The 24,132-nt window shown below is 37.4% G+C and overlaps 2 protein-coding genes across 5 annotated transcripts in view; one reads left to right on the top strand and one right to left on the bottom strand.

The window, feature by feature from the left end:
- pcxa (pyruvate carboxylase a) overlaps positions 1–24,132 on the bottom strand; it is a 127,627-nt gene that overhangs the window by 15,875 nt on the left and 87,620 nt on the right. The window contains exons 11-14 of the mRNA XM_077233301.1: positions 5,108–5,252; positions 3,159–3,248; positions 2,390–2,611; positions 60–216 (exon numbers count right to left, since the gene is read on the bottom strand). Of these exons, the coding sequence (XP_077089416.1) occupies positions 60–216; positions 2,390–2,611; positions 3,159–3,248; positions 5,108–5,252 (614 nt within the window). The remainder of the gene's footprint in view (positions 1–59; positions 217–2,389; positions 2,612–3,158; positions 3,249–5,107; positions 5,253–24,132) is intronic.
- Positions 13,743–23,711, top strand: lrfn4a (leucine rich repeat and fibronectin type III domain containing 4a). Of its 4 annotated transcripts, XR_013204934.1 has the most exons (5): positions 13,853–14,265; positions 14,797–15,292; positions 16,516–18,174; positions 21,901–23,351; positions 23,523–23,711. XR_013204934.1 is itself a non-coding variant. In XM_077233297.1 (4 exons), the coding sequence occupies exons 3-4, from the start codon at positions 16,538–16,540 to the stop codon at positions 22,937–22,939; spliced, it is 2,676 nt and encodes an 891-aa protein (XP_077089412.1). In that variant the 5' UTR covers positions 13,743–14,265; positions 14,797–15,292; positions 16,516–16,537; the 3' UTR covers positions 22,940–23,711. The 4 variants fall into 4 exon arrangements, 3 of the variants coding, with proteins under 3 accessions (XP_077089412.1, XP_077089413.1, XP_077089414.1); XM_077233297.1 differs by having other exon boundaries at positions 13,743–14,265; positions 21,901–23,711; XM_077233298.1 differs by lacking the exon at positions 14,797–15,292 and having other exon boundaries at positions 21,901–23,711.

Here is a 24,132-nt window from a genome sequence, read left to right as displayed (position 1 = left end):
ATTTGAGAAGTTCATTCAGACTGTAAGCAGGTTGTGGTGTAAGATAGCACATGACTGACTTGAAGACGGCATTGTCAGGGTAGTTGGTGTATCCAACGGCGTTGGCACCTCTCAGAAGCATCTGAAAAGGCACATTTGGCATCAGAGCCCTCAACTCCTGCAGCCTTTTCCAGGGACACTCACACAGGAAACGCATTGCCACATCAAACGTAGCACCTGTTGAATAAGAAAGAGAGACATAAATAAAAGAAAAGGGAAAGAAAAATAAATAAATAAAATAAAGAGAATCAGAATATCCAGCAGACTTTAATTGAGCAGACTTTAATTGAAGCATGTAAAGCACTTTCCCATTGGAATCATATTTCCACATTTTCATTCCAGAAACAAAATTAACACACATCCTGTGTGACCCTTGATGAAAGTTAAATGCAAAAACGTCATTCGGCATTTATAAAGGCTAAATTATGACTGGTAGTGTTATTATTTTATTAAATTATATATTATTATGCCATTTATTAATATTTTGAATTACTTTTTATGTTCGTTTTCATTTTAATTGAAGTTGACTTTTTTGTAATTTTGTTTTTAGATTTATTAATATTTATATTTATCTTTAATTTATTTTTATTCCAGTTTTAGTCATTTAGTACTTCAAACTTATTTTAGATAAAAGCATTTAATTGTATTTTATTTAATTGCAGTTTAATTTCAATTACCATTTTTTTATAGTTTTAATAACACTGCTGACTGGTTGTTCATATGACAATGTTTAAAAATACATTGTGTTTTGCTAGTAGTAGTTTTTTTTATATAGTAAAGGCTAGGGCTGCACGATTTGGGGAAAATGTCATATTGCGATTATTGAGGTCAATATTGCGATTGCACTATAATAAACAAATGGTTTCATGACTTAACTTGCTTGGTTCTCAAGGAAAATGCACACACAGATCAGTGATAATGCTGAAATGTGTATTTCTCAACTCAAACTAGCAACAACAACTAAATGCACAGCATTTTCAAATTAAAATAATATTTAAAAAAAAATGAAATAATGACATCTTTGCATTACTGCAAACTTATTATCTCAATAGTACAATAGTATAAAATAAATAGAACAATAAATAAGAACAAGTATGCTCATTAAAATAAGATATTTTGTACACTCTGTCCAGCCAAACAGGGACATTTAAGCAGGATGTGTATTGTGATTGTCAAAATATTTGGTAACTAAACAGAAATGTGATAAGTTTAGTGACAACATGTTACAATGTTTAAATCATGGTACAATGACTTGTTGGTTACTGTTTTTATTATTGCTTGACAAATTTCACGATTTCAATTCAAATGTTGTGATTTGATTCCAATCTTGATTCAATATCAATTCATATGTTTAAATTTTAGGTAGCCTTACAGTAGATACATGTTAATTTTTCTCAAGAAAAAAAAAAAATCTCGCCTAATGCTGTAAACATACATAGAGCCCTGTCAGCTGGTATTATTATTAAAGGTTAAAAATAACTCAAATTAAATATAATGTGGTTTTTACTAGGCTATAATAACAATGTTACAATATTTGAATGATAAATAAAAATATAATAAATATTTAATATAGTGCACATATTTAGCAAAATACTCCTCTCTCTATATAATTTGTCTAGCCAACTAACGTCCTATCAAATGGCTTTCCTGAGGTAAATGTAACGTTATGTGACATTGTTCACCAGCTGTTTTATTGAAAACACTTTAATTAAAAAACACTGATTGATCGATATGTATGAGGCATAAGCATTTCGGTAAGTAGTACTGTATCTTTCAACACACCTATTGTTCATTCGTGTTATTTACTATTAACTAAGAGTAGATCTTTTTATTAGTGGAGTAGAAAATGGGCAAACAGAATGGGTTGTCATATCCACACATGCATTTATTTATTTCATAAAACGCAGCCTTTTGCGTCATATAATTGCATAGGCTTGACATCGCGATTGCGATATGATTAATCGTGCAGCACTAGTAAAGGCCATTTTGCATTTATCCCACCTGTGAAAAGACATTTAAAGTCATTAAATAGTCTATTCAAAAACACATCCATATATAAAATAGTTTGAAACGCATTTATTATCGAAATCATCTAACCATTTGACTAGAATTTTTAACAAATATATATTTCTTATAAGTACTGCAAGACTTCGATCAAAACTACCTGGCTTTATTCATATTGGAATGAGGGGAATATGTGAGTCAAGCAAGCGAATAGTAGATTGGGTCAGCTGCTAGAATGCACAGCAGTAAGGCAAAAAACAGGGAGGGAAGGAGGGAGGAAGGGGAGAGAAAGAGAGAGAAAGCATGAGGAAAGAAAGAAAACAATAGAGTCGAACTAGTACCACACCTCCCCAGTTTTCCACGCTGAAGAGGTTGCTGAAGTTGTGAGCCACAAAAGGCGCGATCCGTTTAAGGTCGTGAGTGCGTACGCGAGTGGCCAGGAGGGACTGGTGGGCGTCTCTGAACGTAGTGTCCATAAGCAGCAGACCCTGGTGGGCACGCACCGCCTTCGCAAAACCATCTGGACCCTCTCTCAGCAACACATCCCTGAAACCCACTGGTGGCTCACCTGCAGAGTGCGTACACAAACAAACGGCCAATTAATAATACAGACATTATCACAAACACCACACTGCGTAGGACTACAAAGAAAAAAAACAATTTTTATCAGCGCTGTTATTCACATACAGACACAAATGCACAACAACAACATGCATCTAAATAGACATATTACCCAGAAAGAATGAAGTAGTTTTCCCAGAGCACAACAACTGATTCTCGCTCTTGGCACATGTCCAAACAAATCCGCACAAGATGGAAGTGAAAAGTGAATGAAAACATGTTGGAGGGGCTCTTTTGTAAACAAATGGCTGAATTTTATGTTCCTCCCGCTGTAGATTCATAATATAGTCATGGTATCTTCATGAAAGATTGTAGGGGAAGGATGAATTATGACCACCTTCTGTAAGACGTAAATATACTCTAAAACACGGCTTCCGCAGTGCATCAATGAAATACCACGGCAACTAAGTGCAAAGGCAGCTTTCACTGAGTTTGTAGTGTGAGAAACTGACAGTGTGTGAATGTGAGATAAGGTAAGTGCGTGCGTTTCTTACCGAGGGGTACTAGTGGGATGACCGGATCGATGGGGGAAGGCTTAGTCTTGACAGGTATTGGAGTAGTTGGGCCGTTCACCATAACATGCCCTGGATGACGAGCAAAAGCAATCACACACAAAAAGTACAAACTGCTTCAAATCCACCTCTGCTGGTATAATACACTGAGTGGATGGGTCAAGTGGAAAGGAAACTGCACAGCCCACGTTACTTTAAAGGTTTTGGCTCTTGACTTGACTCGAAACTTTGTAAAGGGCTGCTGAGAGCAGGGATGGTGTAAAGTACAAATTTTAGTTCAAATGTACACTACAGTTCAATAGTTGATGCTCACCAAGGCTGCATTTATTTGATCAAAAATACAGAAGAAAATGGAATATTGTGAAATATTAGTACAATTTAAAATAAGCACTTTCTTTTTTAATATATTTAACTAGTGCTGACAACGTTAACGGATACGATAATTTTTCAGTTTAACGCGTTAAATATATTTAACTTAATTAACGCAGCATCCATTCTGTTCTGTCATCCTTTGGCTAGCGTTACATTATATGATCACATTCTTACTCATGCAAATGCTTTCAAACCATTAAAGCACGAAAAGACAAAATAGAACATCCTGTCAGGGAATGTCCTGTCTAAATGTGACACACACACACACGAGCGCCAGTATTGTGCGCACAGACTCGAGTTCTCTTTCGCGCTTGAACGAACACAATCATGCCAAAATGTCCGTTTTGTCGTGTATCCTGATTAGAGCATTTTTAAATTAAAAGTTGTTATTTTTTTGAAGCCTAATAAATGTTAAAAAATCGATTAGCTTTCAATGACACTATAATGTTGAATGGCTATAATTAATGTTTTTTTTAATCAATTTCATTGAAACATCAGTATACTGAATTAGTATCAATGATACTAACCTTCACTCATAAAAAGACAAAAAAGATGCCATTAAACAAGTATTTAAAATATACTGTCTTTGTTGTTTTTACATTCATTTGGAGATTAACTGTAAAATTATTACATAAAAAAATATTTAAACGAATAAAATCGCAATTAATCTCGATTAATCAGAGAAAAAATGTGTGTGATTAATCTAGTTAACTTTTTTAATCGATTGACAGCACTAATTTTAACATTTACTTTATTCCTGTGATGCAAAGCTGAATTTTCAGCATCATTACTCCAGTCTTCTGTCACATGATCCTTCAGAAATTATTCTAATATGCTGATTTGCTGCTCATTACTTATTATATTTACTTTTGTAACATTAAATGCTTTTGCAGACAAGTTTGTATAGCAGTATATAAATCTGCACAATTCACTTATTATTAGTTGTATTGATATTAAACATTCATAATGGAAAAACTGAACAGTTTTGTAATGTTTATAATTTTATAATGTTTATAATTTTACACACAGAAATTAAAATCAGAAAATACCTAGGGATCGAGGCAAAAAGTGAAAAAAGGCCTAGATGTTATAAATGTGCGGTCAACAAAATGATCCTTGTACATTATATAGATTTTGTGTAATATATTTATATATTCTATTCTACTGTAGGCCTATTAATCAATGTGTTTAGTTAAATATTAGTGCAAAAAATGCTCTTGCAAGGTTTTTTATTGTGTTATGACATCTTGTGCATTATTTACAGCTACTTGAACTGATTTTATATTTAACATATCTTGAGAATGTATTTGGTATTTGATATAAAATGACAGCATAATGTGTGTTTTATGGTTAGAAAAAAAATGCCTCTGAAAATCTATTCTAGTGGAGGTAAAAAAGTTAATTTCTGACACTGAAAAAAAAAACTAATACCACTCATGAAATTAATAAATAAATATGAAATATGAAATGTCACAAAACAAAAGTGCATATTTAAAATCAGTCAAACACATTTGTGAATTAATCTCTTCATTGAATCATCCTGTTCAAAAAAAGGTTACCTAGATAATGAAGTAGTTTCTGTGCTCGGTTCTGAACCGGCTTGAGGTTGAAGAGATCTGGATTCTCGTCGATGAACTGAGTATCTACCGTCCCATTCAGGAACTGATTATTGCTCAGCACGTTCTGAAGGAACGGGATGTTTGTCTGGGGAGAGAAAAGAGAGCACACAAATACATTTTTAACTAGTTTTGAGGAACTGATGAGCTGAGAGCTGCAGAGAGCCTAGAGTGGGAAGCTCTTGAGAGATGAAGACCAATCCAAGACTGCGCTCACACACACTCTGAGCTTAGGTGCTAATGGTTCTACACAGGGCAGATGGGCTATTCGGTAGGCAGTTCTAAAATCAATACCATTATCCAAACACTCAATACTCCCTTCCATCACTATCAAACCTGCCTTTGAGTGTGTGCAAATTAGGCTTGGGTCACTGAGTAAGCTGTGCTCACTGTAACAGCAAAAAGACACAACTCCATATCATGGGTTGAAAAGCAATACATCTGAAGTCCTGTAATCTCTATATAGTCTGCTACATGTGTTCCTGCAGCGCTCTGAGCGAAAACGTCTGAACACAAAGAAATTTCCAGAACCCATTAGCCAGACTGTCGATACTGGACTCTGATGGCAGCAGAAGGAGGGGAAATAATAAAGGTTCAGATAGACATGGAAGAAAGAGTATGAAATCGGAAGATGATTGGAGAGATGGTGATTGGTTGGAAAGGGAGCAGATGTGAGACTAACAGAATCAGCAAAGTGTTAATTGAAGCTCTATAGTTTTGCCGCTTGGCTTTTGCACCCCTTACACCTACATACATACACATCACACACGGTTTCCCTACAGAAGGGTTTAGCAGAGACCTTAAGAGAAAAATGGAAGAAAATAGAGGATGAGGAAGACAAAAAAAAAGACAAAAAAAGATAGAAGCTGAGTCCAAATCTTCTCCCAAGAATTGAGAGTTGGAAAGAGTCAGTTCTAATCCGCCAGCACTCTGACCCAGATTCTTCTGACTGCGGGAGAACAGCTTTCCAAATTCCTGCTCATTCCAAACTTTTACATGATTCCTCTAAAAAAAAAAAACTGTATGCATTCCACAGCACATTATATTCACCTTATTTTTAGCCATTTTTTGTTGTCAAATTATTATAGTAATCATAAATTTTGGATTTTTGTGCAAATAGTTTAATTGTAAAATGTACTTTATTCTTTTGTTACAGAGCTAATGAATCGCAAGTCTTTCACAGGATATAGCTTGGCTCTGTGATGAAAAATAATGTGGATACTATCTGCTCGTTCTGTATTTTTACGATTTTCAACATTATACAATAATAGTGATGTCATCAAAACTATGAAATGAAAACGAAAGTATGGGAATTATGTCGAAAAAAAAATGTATATATATATTTGCCACCCTTTCTAGATTTGCAGCTCTGTTATTCTCTCAACAAACTTCAAGAGTTGCATGCTGGGATACTTTTTAAACTCTATTGAAAGGGTACCCATATATTCTGGACCACGGGTTCTCAACTCTGGCTCTTGAGATCACGGTCTCGTAGAGTTAGCTCCAACCCTGATCAAACTGTCTGTAGCTTTCTAGTAATCCTGAAGACTTTGATAAGCTTGTTCAGGAGAGTTTGATTAGGGTTGGAGGACAGTGGCCCTCGAGGCCTAGAGTTCAGAACCCCTGTTCTGGACAATTATTGGCTTTATTTCATTATCTTGTCCAACTCATCCATTGAAAAATAAATAAATACATTTCCGGTATGACAAAAATTCATACATTGGTACAATTTATATTTGAGATTACATTTTTTTTATTGAGCTCTACCGATGTAGCTCCCTGAAAATTAAAGTATTTTTTCTTATATTTGCACAAAAAAGAATTTTTCAGAATTTTGATGACAAAAATTATTTCAGCATCAAGTTAATGTAAAGGGACAATTCACCTAAAAAGGAACATTTTGTCATCTTTTAATTCACCCGTATGTCGTTCTTAACCTGCATGACTTTCTTTCTTCAGTGAAAAACAAAATATAATTTCAAGAATGTTGAAATACCTTTCATTGTATGGAAATTTTATGAAGACATTTCTCAAAAAAAAAAAGTTTGGAACAACTTGAGGGTGATTAAATGATATAACTTTAATTTTTGGGTGAAGTATTACTTTAACTTTAGTTTCAAGACAAGAAATACTAATTCTGTCAAATTGTGTCCAAACTTTTAACGAAAAGTATTTACTATATGCCTCACATACAGAATTCACACGGACACCCAGACATTATAGAGGAGACTAAGAATTCCTTAATGTTGTGCTCAGTAAATATATAGCTGTAAGACAAAATGCCCGAAGCTAGACTTTACTCATACAATAAGATGCACTCATCAGTAGTAAAAAATCATTGTGACCACTGTAGCTAACAGGCAGCAAGTTTAACCCTCCTGAGTTGCCTCCAGGAAACAAACAAATTTGACGCGCTGCACCAAAAGATAACCCCTAAATCATTAATCGTTTCCATGAATAGAAATGGAAAAATTGGCCATAACATCAACATGTTATGTGCCGTGGCCTAATGATTAGAGAGTCAGACTGGTAACTCGAAGGTTGCGGATTCGATTCTCAAAACCAGCAGGAAATTACTGAGGTGCCCTTGAGCAAGACATCTAACCCCCAATCACTCCCCGGGGGCCACAGCAAAATAGCTGCCCACTGCTCCGGGTGTGTGTGTCCAAGGTTTGCAGTGTGTGCGTGTTCACTACACACTACTCCTAATATGTGTGCACTCATTTGGATGGGCTAATTGATACGGACGAATTCTATGTATGGGTTCCCATACTTGACCTTCACGTTAATTTTATTTTCGCTTTTCACTTTCAACATGAAGCTAATTTGGTGAGAACAATCTTAAATGTTACTGCATTATACGCATGAATTAAGCTCAATTATTATACCCCCCATTATGTAGATAACTATATTAGTATTTCCAAGAAGGATGTACCATTGTACAATGTTTCCTAAAGACAACAAGTAAATAAAGAACTTTTATCATTTATAATGCGTAAAAAAATTATCAATGTGTTTGTTTCCATTGTTGGCTATGCAATCTAATGTTTACATTTATTTTTTAGCTTTTTTTGCATGATATGGATACACTTTTTATGGCACATGTTAATGTGTAATTAATCCATTAATAAACGGAAGTATCTTAAATCATGGCTGGCTTCTAATTTTTTATATCTTAATGAAAATAAGACTGAGGTTGTAGTGTTCGGCCCCAGAGGAACCAGGGGCGCAGCGGAGTTAAATTTCGGCCCACTTTCAATATATGTTAAAGAACGTGTTAAAAACGTGGGTGTTTATATTGATAGCTCCCTGAAGCTGAATGCACAGATAGATCATGTGGTAAAGACAAGTTTCTTTCATTTGAGAAACTTGGCTAAGATGAAATCATGTCTGACGTATAAGAGCCTTGAAATTGCAATTCATGCTCTTATATCGTCAAGACTTGATTATTGTAACTCTTTATATAAGGGTATTAGTCAAGCATCCATTCTACGGCTGCAAAAGGTTCAAAACGCGGCAGCGAGACTATTATTGAATATTAAAAAACGTGAAAACATCACTCCATCTTTGATCTCTCTACATTGGCTCCCTGCACAATATAGGACTGATTTTAAACTTCTTTTATTGGTGTATAAATCACTCCATGACCTTAGACCGACTTATTTATCAGCTCTGTTAATGGAGTATCAGTCAGGAAGAACTTTGAGATCAACTCAAAAGTTGCTGAAAATTCCAAGGACCAAGTTAAGCCAGAAAGGGGATCGTGCTTTTGCAGTAGTAGCGCCAAGACTTTGGAATAGCTTACCATTATATGTTAGGGATGCTGACTCTGTACATGTTTTTAAAGTACAACTTAAGACATATTTCTTTGCCATGGCCTATTCCTCCCTTTGATGGAATTTTTTATTCTATTACTATTGTAGTATTTTTTTCTACATTTCGGTGATGATGTATAGCACATTGGTCAACTTGTGTTGTTTTAATAGTGCTATATAAATAAAGGTGACATTGACATGTTGCCTTGAGGAAACAAAATTTAAGAAAGTATTTATTTAACCCAGTGTTATAGAGGGTTAATGGTTTTTGGGAAAGCAGGGCCAACAGGGGACTTTCAATAACATGATTCTACAACCACATCCTGTCCACATGTTCAATAAAAATAACCATAGGATGCTGAAGAACATGCACAAGCATGCACATAAATCCACAATAATGAAGAGCTTTCCTTTGCTGAGGAAGGAAACATCTTTTTACAGCTTTGATTGGACAGTGTCATTTAGTGGTAAACCACTGGCTATTGCCGGAAACAATTCAATGCCCACAAGCTCTCCACAATGGCTGGATGAAGTTAGGGAAGTGGGAGAGAGGGGTCATATGACGGTTCTAAAAAGAACATTATTTTGTGTATTTGGTTAAATGCAATGTGTTTACGCGGTTTTAGGTTAAAAAAAGTATTTTTCGGGGCATTCTCCTCTATGCCCAGCCTTTCTGAAATGCGTTGAATTTTACAAAGCTCATCGTTCTGAAAAGCGTGGTGTGCTATGATTGGCCAGCGATCCATTGCATTGTGATTGGCCCGAATACCTTACGCATGTGATGGAAATGTCACGCCCCTTAACATATTTGGAACATCAGCTCCCAAAGCAATAATAACAGGTGATAATGTCGGTACTAACCTGGTACTACCTTATCAATTCGAGCCCGAAACGGATCCAGTAAATGCACATGACCAAGCTGATCGATCAACTTTGCCAGTGCGGCTGGACCAGAAGGCATCAGATTGGTAAAGTTTTATTTCACTGGGGACATAATTACTGATTATAATGACTTATACCCTACTGTCTTTTTAGGCGTTGCGCCATGCTACGCTACGGGAGTGAGAAAACTATGTAAACATAAAACAAACTAGTGTTACTCTATACTGCTCAAAACTCGCGTTTGAATAGTGTGATGGATTTTTAATAGATAAGATAGTAAACTTTCTTTTAGAACTAATCATGTTTCTGACTTCTGATGTTTCTGATTTTAATAATATGGAGTATAGAATTAGCACTCAGCCGACGTCAATGTGTAGACGCGCTAGGGTATAGGGTTAGACTCAGCCGACGTCGACATGCTACAGTATAAGCACTACCTCTCGCTCGTCCCTCTCTCTCTCTCTCACTCACCCGTACCTCTTGCGCTCTCTCTCTCCCTCATGGAACACCGCTGCACAAATCTGTCCAACACAGCGCTGTCAATGTTGGAGACCCAGCTTTAAAAAAAGTTATTAGCCAGCATGCGAGGAGCCTAGCTAATAAGGAGAGCTAAGTTATTGTTAGAAACAGCTGGATTTTCGAGGTTAGCACGCTATATATAGCTGGTAGTCAATATCGATGCATGCGCACCGAGAAAATGCAAGAAATCGCATCATATGACTACCTGTATGGATTTGTACATTTAGAAATAAGGAGCAGCCACATCGAAGAAAGCAAGATTAAAATGAGCAGTTACACTGCCAACTATCCAGCCATGGAACCAGTATAACAAGACAGATGGAAGTACAGATGGCAATATCACAACATAGTCTCACAGATTTAACCAGTTTGCTTGTCCATGGTGCTGAAATATCTCATGTCCACTGTGCTTTACTCCGCTTCCCAACCTTTTGTGTCTCCACAGCCTCATTAGAAAGGCTCAAATATGCTTTAAACAACATCAAACTAGAAAAGTGTTGCTCTTAATTCATTTTATATTCACATTACACCAAATTAATACTATAAAACCTATCATTATTATAATGAGGTCTTCCACAAAAGTTTTGACAATTCTGAGGGCAATCGACTGAGAAAAGACCTAACAGCAAATTTATTCATAAAACAAAATCCACGAGGCGTCAACTAAATTAAAGACATTTGTATTATTTTAATTATCTTTCAACCCTCAACCAATATGAAATATCACCCATGAACAAAATACATCATTTGTACAAATGTGAATGAGAAGGGCACCAGCAGCATCTTTGAGAAATACATTATGAGATTAAATTCTCAAATTTGTAATTAAATTCTCAAAAAGTGATTGTTATATTATTTAAACATTACAGATTCTCATCGTTTGCATTTTCTGTGTGTTTTGAAGCATATTTGGGAATACAGTGTGTATATAAACACAAACACTACCGTTACGTATTTTTAAAATCTTTTGGAAAGAAGTTTCTTATGCTCACCAAGGCTGCATTTATTTGATAAAAAATATATAAAAAACAGTAATACTGTGGAATATCATTACAATTTAAAATAATAGTTTTCTATTTTAATTTATGCTAAAATTTAATTTTTCAGCTTCCATTACTCCAGTCAGAAATCATTCTAATATACTGAATCGGTGCTCAAATTGATTATTATAAATGTTGTTGTGCTAATTAACATTTTTGTGGATACCACAATACATTTTCCCAATGTTTCTTTGATAAATAGAAAGCATATAAATAGGAACAGCATTTTTTTACATTGTCTTTTTTTTGTAACAATGTAAACATCTTTACGGTCTCTTTTGATAATTTTAATGCAGCTTTGTATTAATTTCTTTAAAAAAAAATCTTAGCGACCCCAAACTTTCGAACAATAGTTTATATTTTACTTTGGTTAAAAAAAAAAAAATTGTGGTTTGACTTTTTATTTTGAATACTCAATTTTGTTACAGCTCTAATAAGAAACTAAATCTTACAGTAACCCGCTTAGGTTTCCCCTGGGGTGCACGCACCCCTGCTTGGGAATCACTCTTTCACAGCAATTAGTTGTGGTTTACATTCAGCAGTTGCAGTTTCTTTATGCAGGTGCAACGTACATACACACATGAATCATTCATCTTTGTCTTATGGTACTTAAATATATTATTCATGATTTGTCATAGTCGGAGACATGATTTAACTGAACCAAGACTGATACTGGTTCGCCAGCCAAATCTGGAGTCTGATACGTCAGCCGCAGTGAGGTTTAGCAGACTCTGAGCCCACTGGTTACTTGCTCCAAGTGTGTGGAGCTGGGCTACAGCGGGCCTCTGGCATGTTGCATGCGGCCCGCTTAGCTGTGCCTCTATATATAGACCCGCGTAAAGACTGAGTGACTCACGCTCACCTAAAATCACAGAGCCCAGAAAAACAAAGAATATGGGAATCAGAGATAGAACATGAGAAACTGAGAAAAAGTGCAACTTGGACTGAACATCTTTGGCTCCTTCTCTACTTCTCAACTTTGCTGGCTATGTAACGCTGCATTAGCCTCACGCTCATAAGATGATTATACAGATCAGCTTATAAGAACAGCTCTCTCATGATTTTGATGAAACACTGACCACTTGCATCAACAGCAATAGTCATACCACTGGACCAAGACATTTAATTTTAGGCTAACTTTACAATAAAATTCAATTTCTTAACATTATTTAACCTAATAGCTACAATGAACAACTCTTTATTAACAGCATTTATTAATCTTGGTTAATGTTTATTTTCAAATAAACAACCATAAAAATAAATTAATACATTTAGCAAGAATGCATTAAATTAATAAAAAAGTGACAGACATTTTTAACTTTACAAAATATTTCTATTTTAAATAAATGCTGTTACTTGTAACTTTCTAATCACCAAAGAATCCTGAAAAAAAGTATCATTTTTCCACAAAAATATTAAATTACAAAATAGGTTGATTTCTGAAGAATCATGTGACACTAAAGACTGGAATAATGGATTCTGAAAATTCAGCTTGGCCATCACAATAAAATATATCTTAAAACTATTAAAATAAAATAATTAATTATTATAAAATGTAATATTTCACAATATTACTGCTTTACTGTATTTTTGGATCGAATAAATGCAGCCTAAGGATAAGAGGCTTCTTTCAAAAACATTAAAGAAATCTTACCAATCCCAAACTTTTAAACCGTATTATGCTAATAAATTTGTACCTGTCAAGTTGTATACGTTAATATTACTTCATGTATTAAGAATAAACATGGATTAACAACAAAGTACATAGTGTATTTTTGAATTATCATACCCACAGTAGATTGATCAAACTTGCCCATTATTAGTTCATTAGTATTTAACAAATTGAACATTATTGTGAAAGCGGTTACTGTTTTATATATATCTGAAATCTATTTATACAGTTTATTTATTTTAATATAATACGAAAAAGATTCTGTCAGTCAACTATGCTGTTTTGGGGATGGGGTGGAGCCATGTCATATCCTGTCAAAGGCATCAGAATCACCACCAGAATTCAGAGTTATCAACCTTTAACACATGCATTTTTTAAAACCGGTTTCTCAAAATCAGCTCCTCTTTCAGAATCCGTTTTTAATAATATATAATGAATTTACATTTACATAAGGTGAGAATCGACTCTATGGGAGCATTTGTGACAAAAGTTCTCAGTGTATCTGCTCACCAATGATGCCCTGCTGTTAAAAATGTACTGTCAGAGGGACATAGCTTTGGGCAATTCCTCTCCACATCCAGCCCCACACCCCTGTCTGCCAAAGCACTCTCATTCTGCCATTTTTACCCTTGCATTTCGTCTCTCTCCTCATACCGAGAGCCAAGACTGCTTCAGGCTCTACCACTCTCCCCTCCGTCACTTTCTCCCCCCCCCCCCCCACTCTCTCTCTCTCTCGTTCTGTCTTCCCTCCCTCCCGCTCACTCTGCCCTTGCTCTGGCAGACACATTGCAATCGCAAACGCTCGCATCGGCTTGCTCCCTGCATTAAAACCAACAAATCACAGACTCGCGCGGTTCAAGAATACAGAGCAGGACGAAAAAGCAAAAACAAGGCATTGATTGATGGTAATATGCGACATCAGCTGGGACTAAACAGCACTGTTATATAAAGGTTCTTCGTGACTGTAGGTAATGGTTGCCTACTTTGTGGGCAGGGTTTCCTGGGACCGTTTGCAAAAGTAAAAACAAAAAAAGCGGTCGGGAGAGAAACAAGGGGTGAGGATGCTACCCAAAATCCCTCTTGGACAAACCTGAGATGTAGAGGGAAAGGGACCCCTGGAAAAGGCAGCAGTTCTCTCGGATGGACAAAAGCAGGAATTTGGAAATAAAAAAGGTAGGTATATGTTTGCATTTACCCTTTAGGTATTTAGGAAAGGCTGAGGAGGAGTGGAGACAGAGATTTGGAGTTAGTTAAGACAGAGTAGAAAGAATAACAGTTCAGTGTGGATGAGAGAGAGAGCGAAAACAATAAGGAGGGAATAGTGCAGTGAAAAGGAGTCTATAGACCTCAGGTCCATCCAGACAAGAGTGCATGCACACACATACACAGACAAATTTGGCTCAGTCAGACCCACAGGGTCTGCTTGAAAGCAGGTCTAATAGGATTATTTGCTTTAATGCGCCAGTTTACAGGAAGAATCAATTAATTTAGGATCCTCAATAGTATCAAAGACGCTGACATCAGCAAAGAGACATGAATGATACACAACATATTTTCCGCTTTAAGATGTGGCAACTGAGCTAAAAGTCTATGCAAGAGAAATGAGAGAACAAAAAGAAACTGATGTGAGCTTTTTTAAAAAGAATGGGAGCTTTTAATATTGGTTAAATATTTATTAAGAGGGATTTTTGTTTCTTTTGGCAGTTCACTCTGAGATTAAATGGATTGGAAGCACTTGCTACTGGAAGCACCTTTGCAAATGGAAGATTTTAATAAAACAAGCTTTCACTGGAGTCAGAATTTAACAATGCTGTGAAGTGAAGGAGAATTTGGATGCATTTCCTGAAATGCAGAAAATTATGAAAATCGAGAAAAAAAATAATTCAGACAAACCAACTTCCTTTTAACTGAGGTTCACAGAAGATACAGGAAACTGGGCATAGTGACTCATGGCGAAGAAAAGAACGGCAAGGCAGTCATGATGTGACAGTAATTCATCTATTTGACCACAGATCAAATTTAAATCATCATGATTTTTGGTCATTAACTATGAGGAACAAATCTAATCTCCACAGTGTTTACAGTATTTCACTTCTGGATTTTCATCTGAAGCAATAATGGGACTAGCTGGGCAGTTTGTCTATAAAAGAACTGAAAGGATTGGAAACCATTTTAAATCTTGATGAAACAGACACAACAGGTATGAAAAATTACAGTATTCTTTGGTTTGTCATTTTCTCCTTTCCCTCCCTGTACAAACTAACCTACTGCTGGCAGGTAGGACCTCATGAGGTTTGTCAATTGTTTGCACGATATTTACAGTGTGTAATTCCAGATTCAGTACAATGAATTTAAATTCCACTGGGTACTCATTCTTTATAGAAAATTTGCACACATACAACTTTGAGCCAATTGCACATGGTTATTTATTGAATATAACTGCACTCAATGCTGCCCCATCTTACCTCTCCATCTCACCCTTTCTCATTTAAAAAAAACTGCTTTACGAGACTGACATTGAAACCATTATGTAAGAATGAACCGGCCAAAATCATGTAAACAACAAATAGAAGCATTAGCATAACACCATCACAGCATAACACTTGACGATGGTGACTAATGGATTAATTAAACCAAGTCAAGCATTTGCACATGTTCAGGAACAATAGTGCATTAGATAACACAGATCTTCACTCTTGTGAAAGCAATTAAACTTAATTTACACACTCGTTGCAGCTTGTGTCGCTCCCTACTCTCCTTGCACTGGTTGGATTGCTTCTGCCCATGTGTGCGACAGAGCAGACAAACACAGACAGTTATGTATCAGGTTAATGGAGTAATCAGAGCCCTGTTGGAGAACAGGGAGCAGCAGAGAGGAGAACAAACAAAAGGACATAAGACTTGGGTAAATAGATACACTTTGTCTGCACACACAGCCACAACAACAGCCACACAATCTCACATCTGCGATGAGAAGACAGCCAAGGCATTCATCACTTAGAATGTGACTGATCATCTTGGGGTTTGTCCCTGGCAGCCAAATTGAGTCTCTCTTTCACTCACAAAACAGGGGAAAAGTTTAAGGTTCTTGTTGCAAATGCTGGGCACATGATAAATGCCTTAAAATCCAAACAACTGACAAATGATTCCAGGTAGATCATTAATCTGAACCAATGGACAATGGTAATGGTAGATTGACTCACGGTTAGTTCCTCTTTGATACATTATTGGATGAAGCGAGCTTATACTGGATGAGCAACGAGACATAACTCCAACTCTCAGTGGCAATTAATGGATAACCGCATTTGTGCAGGGGATTAGTGGATGGAAAAGCAGTCCCTGGATTGAGGGAGACAGAAAGTCCTAATTTTTCTCAGTTCAAGTTATGAGTTGAAGCCACTAATATTTGTTCTCTTTGCACAGGTCTGTGGACAACCTGGTTACCATGCCACGCACAGAACCAGGGAGTCCATCTAAAGGAACCGATCTGTTGCAAGAACAGGGTAACTCAAAATGGATCCAGTCAAGGAGATATCATGCTTCATCTAACCCTTTCAGCACAATAAATGTCCGCCCCTGTCCCATGCCACAATCAACAATTTTCTGGCTGGGTCTCCTAGGCTTCGTATTGCTGTGGACCGGAGAAGGTGTGTTGGCAGGGGAGACCTGGGGCATGGTGTCCATCTGCCCCATCCACTGCGTGTGTCGGAACTTATCTGAGTCTCTAAGCACACTTTGTGTGAATAAAGGTCTGCTTTTCGTGCCACCGAACATTGATCGCCGCACTGTGGAGCTCCGTCTTGCTGACAACTACATCCTGGAAGTGGGAGGTGCAGACTTTGCTAATATGACAGGACTAGTTGACTTAACATTGTCACGCAACACCATCCATTCTCTAAAACCACTGGCCTTTGCTGATCTGGAGAGTCTGCGTTCACTTCACCTGGACACCAACCGTCTCACAGTGGTGGGACCTCAGGATCTGACAGGTCTTGTTAACCTTCAGCATCTAATCATCAACAACAACCAGCTCACAGATGTTTCGGTGGATGCTTTTGATGACTTCCTATTGACTCTGGAAGATCTGGACCTTTCCTACAACAACCTACGCAGGGTTCCTTGGGAATCTATACAGAATATGGCTAGCCTGCACACCTTAAATCTAGATCACAATCTAATAGACCAGATTGCTGAGGGTTCTTTCAGTGAGCTCTTTAAACTGTCTCGACTGGATATGACCTCGAACAGATTGCAGACTCTTCCCCCTGATCCACTGTTTTCCAGATCCCAGATTGGGGTTGTCAGTCCAACACCATACAATTCCATCACCAGCCTTAACTTTGGGGGGAATCCCCTGCACTGCAACTGTGAGCTGTTGTGGCTACGACGACTGATTCGGGAAGATGACATGGAGACGTGTGCCACTCCTGCTCATCTGGCGGGTCGCTACTTCTGGTCCATCCCTGAGGAAGAGTTCATGTGTGAGCCACCACTGATCACACGTAATACCAACAAGCTGTGGGTGTTGGAGGGTCAAAGAGCCACACTTAAATGTAGAGCCATTGGTGACCCTGAGCCAGTTATTCATTGGGTGTCACCAGATGACCGTATTGTGGCCAACTCCAGTCGCATTTGTTCGTACTACAACGGCACGCTGGATTTTTTGGTGACCCGTGCCAGAGATGATGGAACCTATACATGCATTGCCATCAATGCTGCAGGGGAATCTACAGCTCTGGTAGAATTGAAGATCATTCCTCTTCCCCATAGAGGTAATGGTACAATATCCCTTATCAACCACAGAGACCCTGGATCATCTGATATAAGCAGTGGGCGGGGAGGGGTTGAAGGAGCAGGGACTGGTGTGGTGACTGTACGGAATGTCACTGGAGGCAAGGGAGATACTGGAGAAAGAGGAAGCGGAAGCAGTAACGGAGGAGCAGAAACCCTGGTAGCAGTTTTAGGCGTGACATCCAATTCAGCTCAGATTCGCTGGACAATGGGTCGATCTTCAATGCCTTTCTTGGTGTGGATGTATCAGATCCAGTACAATAGCACTGCTGACGACGCACTTGTTTATAGGTAAGGATATCATGTTTCTTGATCTCGCAGCAAGACCTTTTTTGTATTGTGGTAGCACTTTTGACCAAAAAAAAAAGAAAATGATGTGTTGGTTTTCATCCATTTCAAGTAAACATCCTTGATGCTCATGTTCATGGATTATAGGCTTCAGATATTGATGATAATATCTGATAATAATGGAAGAAGTTGAGCCATGAGGCTAAAACAGATACAGGCAGCTATTTATAGCCAGGGAGGGGTAAAGAAAGCAGAGCACTTGAGTGAGAGGACCTGCTGACTCTGGGGAAAACAGGATGGACCCTTTAAAAGGGCAAAACCTACACATTTGAAGATGGTGTCACAGCAAATCAGGAAGAGTGAAATGGATCTAAATGGAGGAAGAAAGGGATAGAGAGAGAGGAGGCAGGTCACATGGGAAGGGCTGTGGGAGTTTCTTATACTGACTTTTCTTAGACAGCTGGGAGGAGTCATAGTAGTTGCACAGTAGTAGTGTCCGAATTCCCATACATTTAAAGTTTGTATTCAGTGAAGAACTTCTCAACATTTGATGTTCTTTTGGCATGTGGGTTTATAGTATAAATACATTTCCAGACATACTACGTCCGCCATGTTGTCCTGTGTTCCGTGTCCTGTGACACACTAACACTGAACAAGAAAACTATTTATTTGGCTGTTGTTAAACAAGTAAAATTTAATCAGAATAACCATCTTGGTACAAGCAGTACTTGCACTTAAAAAAAAAAAAAAAAAAAAAAATACCTGTGTGGCTCACAGTTTTTGGACATTATTAACTTTTGAATCTGACACCGCATCAGCTCCTGTTCTCTCAAGGGATAATTAAGTGTCCACTGTTTGCAGACCTCATATGCAGTACATCATCTGGATATTGTTCAGCTACTGATCACGGATATGGATGTGTTTTATTACTTTTTATATACTGTGCAGCAGTATCGGGTGCAAAAACAACTCAGTTTGAATTCAAAAATCCTACTTCAGACAAAGACATTCCTCCATGGTAGCCTACATTTTATGATCCAATTTGTTTATCTTACTCTCTCCTCTCATTACCTTTCCCTTTGCAACCTTCCTAGAGCTCTTCAGCTATAAACACTCAATTACTCAGAAGGGAGCTTACAAATGCAAAATATTCACTGCACATACACACACAAGAACCCATTCTGGCATGGTTAGGACATATCTTGGGAGGCTTTACAAAAGTAAGGAGCAGTGGGATTTCTAGGGATTGGGATCAATAATGCATGGTGAAGGTGAGGGGCATGTTTGTGTGACAAGGAGATAAATATAAATAGATATAGGAGGATGGGCTAAAGAGAGGGGGGAAGGTGGCAGAAGTTGCTGAGGGATGGCAGGCAGAGAAGTGGATGAGTGGAAGGCCAGGCATCTTCATAATGGACCTGTTATTACAGCTATTCACATCAACATGCAGGAATCTGTAAGAGTAAACACAGTAAGCCACTCAAGGCCAGAAGACAGACAATACACTTTGACTGCATACATTTACATATACATTTTACTCTAATATGATGATTTTAATGCTTAAGAAACATTTATGATTATTATCAATGTTGAAAACAGTTGTGTACCTTTTTTTAGGATTCTTTGATGAACAAAGTTAAAAACAACAGCATTTATTTGAAATATAATCTTTTGTAACATTATACATGTCTTTACTGTAACTTTTGATTAATTTAATTCCTCCTTGATGAATAAAAGTATTGATTTATTTTATTTATTTCCCCCCAAAAATAAAATAAAAATTCTTACTGACCCTTAAGTTTTGAACGGTAGTGTTTAATGTTACAAAAGATTATATTTCAGATAAATGCTGTTCTTTTGAACTTTCTATTCATCAAAGAATCCTGAAATAAAAATGAAAAAAACTGTTTTCAACATTGATAATAATGAGAAATGTTTCTTGAGCATCAAATCATCATATTAGAATGATTTTTGAAGGATCATGTGACACTGAAGACTGGAGTAATGATGCTGAAAATTCAGCTTTGATCACAGGAATAAATTACACTTTACTATATATTCACATAGAACACTGCTGTTTTACATTTAAATAATATTTCACAATATTACTGGGTTAATAAATGCAGCCTTTGTTAGCAGAAGAGACTTCTTTTAAAAACATTAAACATCTTACCGACCCCAAACTTTTGAACGGCAGTGTATATGTATATGAACGTGTTGTTGCATTTTTAACTTTTGAGGGATATTTTGCCGTGTTTTATTAGCCGTTTGATCAGCTATAGGGCCAATCACACTCACAGTGTGGATGAATCCCGTTTGTGTCAAAGACTCATCTATTGAAGAGAACTTATGAGATGCAGAAACACTTACAAAAGCTAAATCAATTACTCATTTTGACCCATTAATGCATCTTTCATTTACTGTATTGTGATCTGTTTGAAAGAAATCAACGCATGCTTTATTAAGTGAGGCGTCTTCTCATAGGATAAGGACATGCAGTCTCATGAATAATTATGAGACACCGATGAGTCATTGATGTAGTATAAGGACAAGAAAATGTCACGTCCTGTGACGTTGACACCAAGATTAATTTAAACCTGGAAGATGAAAATATTGCAAAAAAGCTTAAAATTAAGTAGTTTTAACTAGTATTAAAACTAATGTATGGTAACATTGTCTTCTATGATGTTCAACATATAACTTAGAAAATCTTAGAAAATTTGGTTTAGAATTTCATTTCCCTGTAAATATAAAGTTGAGGAAATAGTTCAGGATAAAAAAAAATCCCTGTCATACATCTGACCTGAACTGATCTCAAAATGCAAACCATTCTATAGAATTTTATTTAAATTCTTTTTCAAAATCATTGCCCAGCACGAATCATGGAGAAAATCAAGGGCTTTATTAACAGCATATCATTAAGACGTTTCCTGTGAAGCTTGTAATTAAAATTATCCATAAGATTTGTGAAATTTTATAAGTAGATACGCATGCAAATATCACATTGATATGCAGTGACACACTGAGCTCAAAAATAAGTCATCAACTTGAATGTGAACACGGTATTTGATTCCTTCCAGTGGTGCACAACACTACATACCTTTTTACTGAGGTTGATGCTCAAGGATAGATAAAGGGTAGTAAAAAAAAAAAAGTTAATATATTCAGGAAATTGACGAATCTGAAAAAAAGCTTATTGAATCTGAAGAGAAAAGAGGGAAATAGCTTATTGAAACCAGAGCAAAAGAGATTAAAATTGTTCAAGGTCCTTCTGCTGTAAACGTAAACGTACCTCTCAAAGTAAATTGAATTAAAAGGACTTGAATCATGTGTAGCCATCCAAAGCGTTTTCATTACAGACACATATACCAAGCATCCAAAGCAAATGCATTGGACAGTCAATGAAGTTTATTAACGAGTACTGAATAGACACAGTTTCTGCCAGATTGTAAAGATTAGTGTGGGCAGGATTCCTTCAGGCAAGAAGCATGTCAGCATTAATGTAAACATGCTTAATTGCTTGTCAGACTGCTGCATCAACATCTGTAGTTTCTTCTTAATTTGCTAATTTCTTGAATCCCCTTCATTGCTGGGTAATGGTCTAAGCCATTTTCACCACAAAAGCTTTGAAATCCATCAAGTTTACCTTATTGTGCTTGGACTGCATTTCTTCTCAATATAATCTTTAATTTCTCATAAAGTCTCTCCTGTTTTTCTATTTGGTTACAGAATTCTGCCTCCAACCAGTAACAGTTTCCTGCTGAAAAACCTGGTGTCAGGAGCAGACTACAGCCTGTGTGTCTTGGCCATATTCGATGATGGCATCTCCTCCTTGGCTACTACTAAGGTGCTGGGCTGCATCCAGTTCAGCACTAAAGAGGATTATCCAGAATGCCGTTCTCTGCACGCTCACTTCCTGGGCGGCACGCTGACAGTGATGGTGGGTGGTGTGGTGGTAGTAACCCTTTTGGTCTTCAGCGTGGCCATGATGGTGCGCCATCGCGTATGCGGAGAGTGTCGGGATGATGCCAACAGGCCCGGCAAGTTCTTTCCAGTCAAAGGGGTGGATGTTTATGCCCAGACAAATGGAAACAACAGTATGATGATGGTGGCGTTGCCAAACGGAGTCTTGGCCCAAAGAACAAAAGACAAAAACAAGCACAGTTCTCTCTCAAAACCCAAACAGAGCACGGAGCGTGGCACACACGATAGGGGTGACGGGGCAGTGAGGGAAAAATGTTTTAGTCCTCTCACACCAGAAAGTGAGAGATTGACACTCTTCTACTCCCCAAGTAACACACTGCCCATGCCGACACAAAAGCGAGCAGGAAGGCTCAAGTTGCGGAAGCCTCTGGAGAAAGACAGAGACATGAACAGAGAGGCATTGGACACGCTTGCATTGAAACAAGATGGAGATGACGGAAGGGAAGGAGGCTCAGACTTGAGGCAGGCACTAAAAACCAAGCGTAGCTGCTCTTTTGACGTGGGTGAAATCACCACCAACACCACATGTTACGGCTATGCCAAGCGGCTGAGTGTCATCTGGACCCGTCGTAGCCAGTCGCTACATGGCATGCTTGTCCACTGTGCCTCCACCACCAGCACATCCAGCACGGGTAGCAGCGAGCAGTACGGCAACGGCCTAACGCAAAACTATCTACATGCCTTCACTTCTAACAACTCCTCCAACTCCAACTCTAACTCGACTTCAAACTCAAACAGTAGCATGACCGTCAATCCAAGAGACCTGGAGGAAAGCGTGGTGTAGATTGTAAAAGAAAGATTCGCCTAAGGCAGGCTGATACAAACAAATGCAGTGAGAGAGAACTATAAAAAAATTTGATAAGAAATTATCAGGGGAGGGCAGAATTGATGAGAAGTAATGCTCCTGACACAAAGGATTGGCTATAATTTGATGACCGCCATTATTCTAAGCCACAACGAGGCTCAAAATCAAATTATGTGAAGACAAAGAATGACAAGTAGGATTTGAAGAAATGAGATTCAAGGACAGGCTTGCTTTTTTTTACGACAGGCCCAAGGCATGGGGGATTACAACCTAAAGTGTCTGTTTCAACAAGATTAATTAAGCAATTAATAAATTTTGGAATAAATAAGCCTCTACTTTATGTAGAAGAAACACTATTCGAATGCTAATGAGGAGCTGAAAAACGAAGAGGGTAAATATCACACACACACAAAAAAACAATAATACAAACCCAAAGAGAGAATGCATTATCTGTTGAAATACACTGCTGCAAAGAAGCAAAACACGTTTGGGCCTTCTAATGAGAGAAAGAATATAAATATGGTGTAAAGTTTCTTTTCACTCTTTTCATTTTTTCTAGCAGATGTTTTTCAATGAATTGAAAAGATGGAAGGAGTGGGACTCTCAGAACACTTCAATACATTGGTGTTAAGAACGGGGTAACCATTTGTTCAAATGTCATTCAACAGTGGTCTGAATAGTCATAATTGTTCTTGTCTGATCAGTCTTTTTTCCAGAGTCATAAAAAGAATAAAACACTGCTCTGTAAAAATGATATTCTGTATTGTGGAATGAAGCTATAATGAAGCTCTAATTGAGATCAATCTGATCTGATAAAGCTCCAAGATTAATTACTTAAGAGAAGCTGGAATAAAAAGCCATATGGCACATGAACCAAAAAACTAGAGTGCTGCAGTTGAATGGCAGCACGGCATACAGACCCCAAAAAACCTGATTAAAATGTCAAATAGTATAATCAGCTTAATGTCTCTAGTGTACTAATTCAAGCTCAGCTAACTTAACTGGAGATGTAATTGCAGACAGTAAACAACAACAACAACGTCTGTTAATCTGCAAGACCTCAAAGAAGTAATGTGTTATATGAGCTAAGTTTTCAAAATGGCTTATATTTCTTCATTTCTGCTGCGTCAAGCCCACTACAGACCACTTTATATAACAGTCGACAGAAGAGG

Source organism: Siphateles boraxobius, unplaced genomic scaffold (genome assembly GCF_051911475.1).
Source record: "Siphateles boraxobius isolate OS27281-9 unplaced genomic scaffold, OSU_SipBor_1 18, whole genome shotgun sequence".
NCBI classification, from domain to species: Eukaryota; Metazoa; Chordata; class Actinopteri; order Cypriniformes; family Leuciscidae; genus Siphateles; species Siphateles boraxobius.
The sequence above is the reverse complement of the archived record's forward strand: the minus strand, read 5'-3'. Positions and strand labels throughout refer to the sequence as shown.